The sequence below is a fragment of the Carcharodon carcharias genome, chromosome 32 (assembly GCF_017639515.1).
Source record: "Carcharodon carcharias isolate sCarCar2 chromosome 32, sCarCar2.pri, whole genome shotgun sequence".
In the NCBI taxonomy this organism is placed as follows: Eukaryota; Metazoa; Chordata; class Chondrichthyes; order Lamniformes; family Lamnidae; genus Carcharodon; species Carcharodon carcharias.
The window spans coordinates 4,940,884-4,951,071 of record NC_054498.1 but is presented as its reverse complement, the minus strand read 5'-3'; the positions used below and the strand labels follow the sequence as shown (position 1 = coordinate 4,951,071).

At 48.7% G+C, this 10,188-nt stretch overlaps 1 protein-coding gene across 5 annotated transcripts in view; it reads right to left on the bottom strand.

The window, feature by feature from the left end:
• Positions 1 to 2,895: 2,895 nt before the first annotated feature.
• The window catches only part of crtc3 (CREB regulated transcription coactivator 3), a 77,085-nt gene continuing 69,792 nt past the window's right edge, over positions 2,896 to 10,188 (bottom strand). For 3 of the 5 annotated variants that reach the window (XM_041178488.1, XM_041178490.1, XM_041178491.1), the window contains one exon: positions 4,261 to 9,917. In XM_041178488.1, the coding sequence (XP_041034422.1) occupies positions 9,709 to 9,917 (209 nt within the window). In that variant the 3' untranslated portion in view covers positions 4,261 to 9,708. Of the gene's footprint in view, positions 3,163 to 3,349; positions 3,519 to 4,260; positions 9,918 to 10,188 lie in introns of those variants that run through there. The other 2 variants (XR_005941844.1, XM_041178489.1) reach the window with 2 other exon arrangements.

Sequence of the window (10,188 nt, the reverse complement as noted above, 5' to 3'; positions counted from 1 at the left end):
GAGAGGCTGTTCTCAGTGAGAGAGAGAGGCTGTTCTCAGTGAGAGAGAGAGAGGCTGTTCTCAGTGAGAGAGAAGCTGTTCTCAGTGAGAGTGAGAGGCTCTTCTCAGTGTGAGAGAGGGGCTGTTCTCAGTGAGAGAGAGGGGCTGTTCTCAGTGAGAGAGAGGGGCTGTTCTCAGTGAGAGAGAGAGAGGCTGTTCTCAGTGAGAGAGAGGGGCTGTTCTCAGTGAGAGAGAGAGAGGCTGTTCTCAGTGAGTGTGAGAGGCTGTTCTCAGTGAGAGTGAGAGGCTGTTCTCAGTGAGAGTGAGAGGCTGTTCTCAGTGAGAGTGAGAGGCTGTTCTCAGTGAGAGTGAGAGGCTGTTCTCAGTGAGAGAGAGAGGGGCTGTTCTCAGTGAGAGTGAGAGGCTGTTCTCAGTGAGAGTGAGAGAGGCTGTTCTCAGTGAGAGTGAGAGAGGCTGTTCTCAGTGAGAGTGAGAGAGGCTGTTCTCAGTGAGAGGCTGTTCTCTGAGTGTGAGAGGCTGTTCTCAGTGAGAGAGAGAGGCTGTTCTCAGTGAGAGAGAGAGGCTGTTCTCAGTGAGAGAGAGAGGCTGTTCTCAGTGAGAGAGAGAGGCTGTTCTCAGTGAGAGAGAGAGGCTGTTCTCAGTGAGAGAGAGAGGCTGTTCTCAGTGAGAGAGAGAGAGGCTGTTCTCAGTGAGAGAGAGAGAGGCTGTTCTCAGTGAGAGAGAGGCTGTTCTCAGTGAGAGAGAGAGGCTGTTCTCAGTGAGAGAGAGAGGCTGTTCTCAGTGAGAGAGAGAGGCTGTTCTCAGTGAGAGAGAGAGGCTGTTCTCAGTGAGAGAGGCTGTTCTCAGTGAGAGAGAGAGGCTGTTCTCAGTGAGAGTGAGAGGCTGTTCTCAGTGAGTGAGAGAGGCTGTTCTCAGTGAGAGTGAGAGAGGCTGTTCTCAGTGAGAGAGAGAGGCTGTTCTCAGTGAGAGAGAGAGGCTGTTCTCAGTGAGAGAGAGAGGCTGTTCTCAGTGAGAAAGAGAGAGGCTGTTCTCAGTGAGAGAGGCTGTTCTCAGTGAGAGAGAGAGGCTGTTCTCAGTGAGAGAGAGAGGCTGTTCTCAGTGAGAGAGAGAGGCTGTTCTCAGTGAGAGAGAGAGGCTGTTCTCAGTGAGAGAGAGGCTGTTCTCAGTGAGAGAGAGAGAGGCTGTTCTCAGTGAGAAAGAGAGAGGCTGTTCTCAGTGAGAAAGAGAGAGGCTGTTCTCAGTGAGAAAGAGAGAGGCTGTTCTCAGTGAGAAAGAGAGAGGCTGTTCTCAGTGAGAGAGGCTGTTCTCAGTGAGAGAGGCTGTTCTCAGTGAGAGGCTGTTCTCAGTGAGAGGCTGTTCTCAGTGAGAGGCTGTTCTCAGTGAGAGGCTGTTCTCAGTGAGAGTGAGAGGCTGTTCTCAGAGTGAGAGAGGCTGTTCTCAGTGAGAGGCTGTTCTCAGTGAGAGAGAGAGGCTGTTCTCAGTGAGGGAGAGAGAGAGGCTGTTCTCAGTGAGAGAGAGAGAGAGAGAGGCTGTTCTCAGTGAGAGAGAGAGGCTGTTCTCAGTGAGAGTGAGAGAGGCTGTTCTCAGTGAGAGTGAGAGAGGCTGTTCTCAGTGAGAGTGAGAGAGGCTGTTCTCAGTGAGAGTGAGAGAGGCTGTTCTCAGTGAGAGTGAGAGAGGCTGTTCTCAGTGAGAGTGAGAGAGGCTGTTCTCAGTGAGAGAGAGAGGCTGTTCTCAGTGAGAGAGAGAGAGGCTGTTCTCAGTGAGAGAGAGAGAGAGAGGCTGTTCTCAGTGAGAGAGAGAGAGGCTGTTCTCAGTGAGAGAGAGAGAGGCTGTTCTCAGTGAGAGAGAGAGAGGCTGTTCTCAGTGAGAGAGAGAGAGGCTGTTCTCAGTGAGAGAGAGAGGCTGTTCTCAGTGAGAGAGAGAGGCTGTTCTCAGTGAGAGAGAGGCTATTGTCAGTGAGAGAGCGAGAGAGGCTGTTCTCAGAGTGAGAGGCTGTTCTCAGTGAGAGTGAGAGGCTGTTCTCAGTGAGTGAGGCTGTTCTCAGTGAGTGTGAGAGGCTGTTCTTAGTGATAGTGAGAGGCTGTTCTCAGTGAGTGTGAGAGGCTGTTCTCAGTGAGTGAGAGGCTGTTCTCAGTGAGTGTGAGAGGCTGTTCTCAGTGAGAGTGAGAGGCTGTTCTCAGTGAGAGTGAAAGGCTATTCTCAGTGAGAGTGAAAGGCTGTTCTCAGTGGTTTTGACTGATGTTACAATGTTGGCCTAACCAACTAACTGCTCTTCTTCCAATCGTGGCTGTGCGATCTTTAATATCCATTCAAAGCACGGGTTCAGAGGATAGCCCTCTGTTTAGTATCTAATCTCAGGGAGGTCATCTCTAAAAGTGCAATAGTCCCTCAGCACTGATCCTCCGACAGTGTGGCATTCCCTCGGTATTGACCCTCTGGCAGTGCGACACTCCCTCAGAATGGACCCTCCGACAGTGCGGCACTCCCTCAGTACTGACCCTCCAACAGTGTGGCATTCCCTCACTACTGACCTTCTCACTACTGACCCTTGGACAGTGCAACGCTCCCTCGCTCCTGACCCTCCGACGACGCAGCGCTCCCTCGTTCCTGACCCTCGGACAGCATGGCGCTCCCTCTATACTGACCCTCCGACAGCGCGGTGCTCCCTTGGTACTGACCCTCCAATAGCGCGGTGCTCCCTCGGTACTGACCCTCCGACAGCGCGGTGCTGCCTCGGTACTGACCCTCCGACAGCGCGGTGCTCCCTTGGTACTGACCCTCCGACAGCGCGGTTCTCCCTCAGGTCTGACGCACTGTACAGATTGACTTCAGACAGTATTTCACAAGAAGTTTATGAAGTGACTCATTAGTTCACCAATAAAAACAAATTGCATTTATATAGCACCTTTAACATAGCAACATTTTCCAATGTGCTTCACAGAAGCATTAGCAAACAAAATTTGGCACAAAGCCAACGTAGATATTAGAGGAGGAAGAACCAGGGAGGAAATTCCAGAACTAATGATCCAGGCAGCTGAAGGCATGGCCCCAATGCTTGTGTGATTAAAATCGGGGATGTGCCAGAGGTCAGAGTTGAAAGAGCGCACAGATCCGAAAGGGCTGTCGGGCTGAAGAATTTGCTGAAATAGGGAGCAGCCAGGCCTGGGAGGGACAAGAAAACAAGGATGAGAATTTTAAACTTGAAGCTTTGACCGACTGGTAGCCAATATAATCCAAGGTCACATTAGCTCCCCTATCAGATATTGCAAAGTTTATGAGGATAATTTCATATTTCACTTAACCCTCAGTGGGGGAGTTGCCAAACACAACACTTGATCCTTATAATTACATTTTTCAATAGACGTTTTGCTGTGGGATCTCGATTCAGGGGATAGACTGTTGTGCTGGTCAACTGCGGTCCACTATGCCAAGCACAATTTCTGATATCCTTCAGCCAGGAACAGCTGAACAGGTGGATGCGAATGTGTGCCACAACTAACAGGCCAATGAAACAGCAGCTGAAATGGACGGAAGAATTAGTTAGCCCAGTTCCTGTGGAGAGAAGTGACTTAAGGTTAAAGTAAAAATGCCGCTGATGGAAAACACGTAGTTGCCCCAAGATTTTGAAATGGAGCTGGTCTGGCGCTACTGCTATCGAACAACAGACACCATGTTGCAGCCCTATTCGTTTCTGCCCAGCCTCTGAGTTGCATTCCTGTTAAAAGGACCATGCAAGCTGTAATCACTGTTACTACTCCTGTGCATTTACTGCCACCTGATGTTCGTCTCTGGAACACACGCAGTCCAGATTATTGGAAATGCACTACCTCAAAGTCAAGCAACCGGAAAATGCCCAGCTTCATTTTCCTGATGTGGAACACATACTCCCCTCCTCAAAGTTCACCTCACAACCCCCTAGGGATGATCAACAATGAACAACTTGCATTCATGTAGCACTCTTTAACATTGGAAAACGTCCCAAAGAGCTTCACAAAATAACAAGACACATAAGGAGCCTTTTTAAAAACTCCTTCATGGGACATGGGCATCACTAGCAAGGTCAGCATTAGTTGTCCATTCCCTTGGTGAGCATGTGCAAAAGGCCAACAATGACAACATCCCATGGAAGAATAAAAGATCTCCTTATGTGGCTTGTTATTAAGGCAGGTGGCCCGAGTGTGACACTCCCGAACCAGATCAACTCTACCCTGGCTTCATTCCTCAGTATTTCAAATGAAGAAAAACTATAGACACACGGTGTAGATTTGCTTTGATACATTTTATTTGAAAGATAGAATGAAAAATGACACTTTAAAAAAAGTAACACTAGCTCATGGATAAGTCCTATTTAAATATTACTGTACACTTCACAATAACTGAATTCAAAAGGTCAAAGGATATGTCACAAGAAACAGATACACAACGCTAAATATTTAATAAAATTAGTTTTTAAAAAAAATGAACCAGCTATTATTACAAAAAAAGATAACAGGGACCTACAGATCAAGAGGTCAGAATAAATTAAAAGAATTTAAAAATAAATGGACATTGATAAAATTCAATGATGATAAGGAAGGAAGAATAGGAAGAGAGCTTAATACTGAGCTCAACCCAGCTTTCATGTAACAATCCAATATGTGTCGGCCATGCTGCATATTCCCATGCTCCAAACCAACATTTGCAATCATCCCTCCCCCACCCCCCATCCTTCTTATGGTGCAGATTTTTACTGGGGTACAGTTATGGTGCTATATCTGTGCAGCACATGTGTTAACCCAGACCATGATAGTGACAAGCTTGTTGCTCCTCTGGAGCCAAGTGTGCACCACGTGTCCATACACACACACACACACACACACACACACATTGAATAGTGATCATGAGCAGGAATCCAGACTGAGACCCGCTATAATTTGATGTACACCAGGTCTGAGGATGCGCAAGGGGCTGTGAATTTCCAAGCAAATCACTGACGGGTTTCCTTTCTGGAGGGTGCGAGGCCCACTTTCCAGAGCGAGGGAGCTATTTTAGCCTACCCCATCCTGGAGAAATCCACAGGGTTGTGCAGAACATGGGTTTGACAACCTGTCCAATTCCACTCCCCGTTCAAATGATCGGACAGCCACATCAAATGGGGTGTAAAAAACATGTGGGATTCCCACCCAAGTTAAGATCACTATGTCCTTGCGGGTCTGCAGTATTATAGAGAGTTTAGCTATTCTTTTATGCTGAGACCTATTCTAGTGAGATCACACAAGCTTTTTCTCAGCTGCTGAGCATTGTGAACAAGTCAGTTCAGACAGGCTTGAGGATTTATTAAATTCAGCGGTGGGGTAATAATTCAAAATTCCTTTCTATTGTACCAGACAAAAATTCTTTAAAAAAACTTTTGTAAGAAAGCCCAAATGATAAAATATAGGTATTATAAGCAGTTATACAACTCTGATTAATCCAGCACCAATAAATATTGGATGATTTTAAACAGACCATAAAACCTACTCTACATCTCAGAGGGCCAGACCTCAGTGCTGAGTCACCTGTATTCCACTTTAACCCAGGAGCGGGGATATCCTGGCTCAGCATATTAAACCTCTTTTCGGGATCTTAACAAACACTTGCTCTCTCCTCAGCACCCAAAACCAATTTATTAAATTGGGCCAAACAGAATTTGAAAGAACAGTTAAAGGCTGACCTGTAAAGAATACAGTTCAGTGAAAATTCAAAGCTAAGACAATTTAGTATTTTTGGTGAAAAGTTCCTTCAGCCACCCGAACAAATCACTGATTTATCTTTTCCATTTACCCAGCCTGACAGGTTTGATCATCGTTCCCAACATAATCTGCTTTTAACTCAGGATATCACTGGCAGATGGGACACATCAGTGAAAAATGGAAGGTGCTGGAGTTTTGATTTAGAAAAGAAGAGATGACTATATTCTTCAATGGGTGAGAAGGATCAGTTCAATGCAGATCCTCCTCTGCTATTGGCCCAATAGTTCCTTCTCCTGGTCCCCTGTTTCACTGTTGTTTCTGAAGGCTGAGTTGTTCTCAGAGGGTAAGAACTGTCTTTTTCTTGATCATACAACAAAATTTTGGCATCCAAGGTTTCAGAGAGAAACCAACCCTTGCAATGTCGAAAATGAGATGATGGTTCGATTCTAGGGGGAAGAGGATACCTGGCGTCTATGAGACAGAACCATCTACACGTAGTATGAGAAAGACCTCAGGAGTTCTAGAACGAAAGGTTTCTGGCCAATAGGATGAGAAATATAGAGGCAAGGTTTTGTCTGGAGTCTTGCTGAATCAAAGTCTTGGAGGTGAAAAGACAGCAATTACTCCGGTGCCGATATGAAAATATAACCCAAACAAACCAATATGTGGAGTGCAGGGATAGCAGAACTCCAACGTGTAATGGAAGTGCCACTGACATTCACAAACTTGCACAGTTTGCATCAGAAAAAAAACATCTTCAAAAATAGTCAAGGCAGAACATACTGAGAAGCAGATTCATAGTAAGCTGACATGAAGCTCTTATTAAAAGAGAAAAATAAATGCCTTATAAGCCATGAGATGCAACAGGGTCTGCACATAGTTGTGTTAGAAATTTCCATTTGGCATCACTCTTGGTGAGGGTTCTGCTCTTGGCATGCATCGTACAAAGATTCCATGAGAAAGGTGATACAAGATTGGATCCAGTTCTTTTTTTTTTCCAAAAGAAAATTTGTATTTCAGCTTAATCGGCACCTGTCAGAAGGGGTATGCCACCTCTTTATGGTCTCTGCATTTCACAAGCAGTATTCTAACCTTTCAGACCCTGAACCATGACAACAATCTTCCATCCCATTAACAAGTTCTGTGGGTAAGGCCTACAATTTCTCATCACATTACACTTTCAGGTCTGGCTTCCAGCTACAAGATACAAAGAAACAATTGATTCTTTCAACAAAAAAAAAACACCACCCAGATTCTAATTCTCTGTCTATTAAGGCATTCAGTGGGTATATTAACCATACAGTATAGCAATTTAAAAATATAGTTTTTCACCATCTTGATATCAGTAACTCTGATTATATATTATTTAAATCCCTCCCCACACAAGTGAGCATTTGCCTTGTGAATAAAGAGCTATAAATTATATTTATATTTAAAAGAGAGAAGTCACAGCTGCCTATTGCACTAGCTCTGTCAGACAGAAGTTGAGGAAGTTGGGTTCTAAAGGGATGGATTGTTTCACCACAAGACCCTTATTCGGTTGCTTAAAATTTTTTACTTCTCATAAAATGTTTAGAACTGCAATAATCTTTCCTTCATAAATCGGTGCGTTTTTTTGCTTTCGAGAACAAAATTGCAACATACTGAGGGTTAATATTACAGTTTAACCACAGTAACCAGTGCCTGCCTCTCCTGGTCCCAGTGCCCACCCTTTCTTAGTCCCAGTGACTGCTCCTTTCTGGTCCCAGTGCCCAGTGACTGCCCCTCCTGGTCCCAGTGCCCAGTGACTGCCCCTCCTGGTCCCAGTGCCCAGTGACTGCCCCTCCTGGTCCCAGTGCCCAGTGACTGCCCCTCCTGGTCCCAGTGCCCAGTGACTGCCCCTCCTGGTCCCAGTGCCCAGTGACTGCCCCTCCTGGTCCCAGTGCCCAGTGACTGCCCCTCCTGGTCCCAGTGCCCAGTGACTGCCCCTCCTGGTCCCAGTGCCCAGTGACTGCCCCTCCTGGTCCCAGTGCCCAGTGACTGCCCCTCCTGGTCCCAGTGCCCAGTGACTGCCCCTCCTGGTCCCAGTGCCCAGTGACTGCCCCTCCTGGTCCCAGTGCCCAGTGACTGCCCCTCCTGGTCCCAGTGCCCAGTGACTGCCCCTCCTGGTCCCAGTGCCCAGTGACTGCCCCTCCTGGTCCCAGTGCCCAGTGACTGCCCCTCCTGGTCCCAGTGCCCACCCCTCCTGGTCCCAGTGCCCAGTGACTGCCCCTCCTGGTCCCAGTGCCCAGTGACTGCCCCTCCTGGTCCCAGTGCCCAGTGACTGCCCCTCCTGGTCCCAGTGCCCAGTGACTGCCCCTCCTGGTCCCAGTGCCCAGTGACTGCCCCTCCTGGTCCCAGTGCCCAGTGACTGCCCCTCCTGGTCCCAGTGCCCAGTGACTGCCCCTCCTGGTCCCAGTGCCCAGTGACTGCCCCTCCTGGTCCCAGTGCCCAGTGACTGCCCCTCCTGGTCCCAGTGCCCAGTGACTGCCCCTCCTGGTCCCAGTGCCCAGTGACTGCCCCTCCTGGTCCCAGTGCCCAGTGACTGCCCCTCCTGGTCCCAGTGCCCACCCCTCCTGGTCCCAGTGCCCAGTGACTGCCCCTCCTGGTCCCAGTGCCCAGCCCTCCTGGTCCCAGTGCCCAGTGACTGCCCCTCCTGGTCCCAGTGCCCAGTGACTGCCCCTCCTGGTCCCAGTGCCCAGTGACTGCCCCTCCTGGTCCCAGTGCCCAGTGACTGCCCTTCCTGGTCCTAGTGCCCAGTGAATGCCCCTCCTGGTCCCAGTGCCCAGCCCTCCTGGTCCCAGTGCCCAGTGACTGCCCCTCCTGGTCCCAGTGCCCAGTGACTGCCCCTCCTGGTCCCAGTGCCCAGTGAATGCCCCTCCTGGTCCCAGTGCCCAGTGAATGCCCCTCCTGGTCCCAGTGCCCAGTGAATGCCCCTCCTGGTCCCAGTGCCCAGTGAATGCCCCTCCTGGTCCCAGTGCCCAGTGCCTGCCCCTCCTGGTCCCAGTGCCCAGTGCCTACCCCTCCTGGTCCCAGTGCCCAGTGCCTACCCCTCCTGGTCCCAGTGCCCAGTGCCTACCCCTCCTGGTCCCAGTGCCCAGTGCCTACCCCTCCTGGTCCCAGTGCCCAGTGACTGCCCCTCCTGGTCCCAGTGATTTAGGCAAGTGGAAATTCAGTTCATTTCAAACAACAGCCTTCTGCTAATCAAAGGATCGGGTATTTATTTGGACTATCTCCTCACTGCCAGGAAGGTGCAGACCTGCGCTGGATTCCAGTTCTGCTGCTGCCAGTTTCCCTCTGCTACTTTCTTCATGTCTGACCCAACACAGCCAATGTTCAAGAGGCTTCCATCAAAAATGGTTGAGTGTGGGGCTGTCTTCCCCCAACACGAGATTCCCAGCGAGGGCCCTGATTGATTACCCGTTCCTTTAGCCTACAGGTGTTGTGGCACAGGGTAGCTACCCACCTGCTGTCCTAACTGAGACCAGCTCACAGCACAGACCCATGATCTGCTGCAGCGCACAGCTCAGTACCACAAACAGCAACAGGTGCAAAAACAATGCCAAATTCTATATCTGTGAAACAGAGGTTTCAATTACCTGTAGTGGTTTAGAAGACTAACATCTTATAAAATGCAGATTTTCTGGCTTTGATGTGAATAGCTAAGATTTAAAATCTGTAAACAATTTGCATTACATGTCATCTATTTAAGTCAAATACAGTACAATCATGTGCCCTGTGCTGGGGTGGTTATTATCTGGCAATGGTCAGCTTAAATTGAAAAACATTTCAACCTTAACTCAGCTAAACATACACAGAAATGTATACAGTTAAAAACAAAAAAGCAGTGACTAGTGCTTGAATGATTAAAAAATAAGTCTTGCTGCAGATGTGCCATCCTGTAAATGCTCTCCTTCACTTTTTAGTGTCCAGACATATTCTCTCCCGCCACCACCACCATAATATCACATTGCAGAGGTTACACTCTATCCGTCCTGAAAGTGTCTTCTATCGCAGGGTCAGCCAGAACCAGATCCGGGTCACTGAGCATGCTCAGTCCATCTAGACTGAGTGGTTCGATCTTTAACTCATCGTCCAGTTGGAACTGGCCATCGGTGTCAAAGGTCATGTCTGGGACGCCGGCCAGAGCGCTGCTGATGTCCTTAGATAAGCTTGGCGGAGAGTCTCCTGAAGTGCAACAGAAGCAGAATGAAGTGAACGAGCTGGCGGAGGACAGCAGCCCGAATTTGCAAGCCCCCTTCTTTATCCGCTGCTTTCCCCTTTCACGGGGATTATCCTGATTCTCTGCTGATTTCATCGGTGGTTGAGAGTGACCAATCTTTTCACCCAAAGAGAGGTGGGAACAATGAGGAACTTGTTGCCACATGGTTGAGATGGACTTAAGGGGAAACTAAGATAAACACGAGAGAAAAAGGAATCGAAGGGTACGTTGACTCTC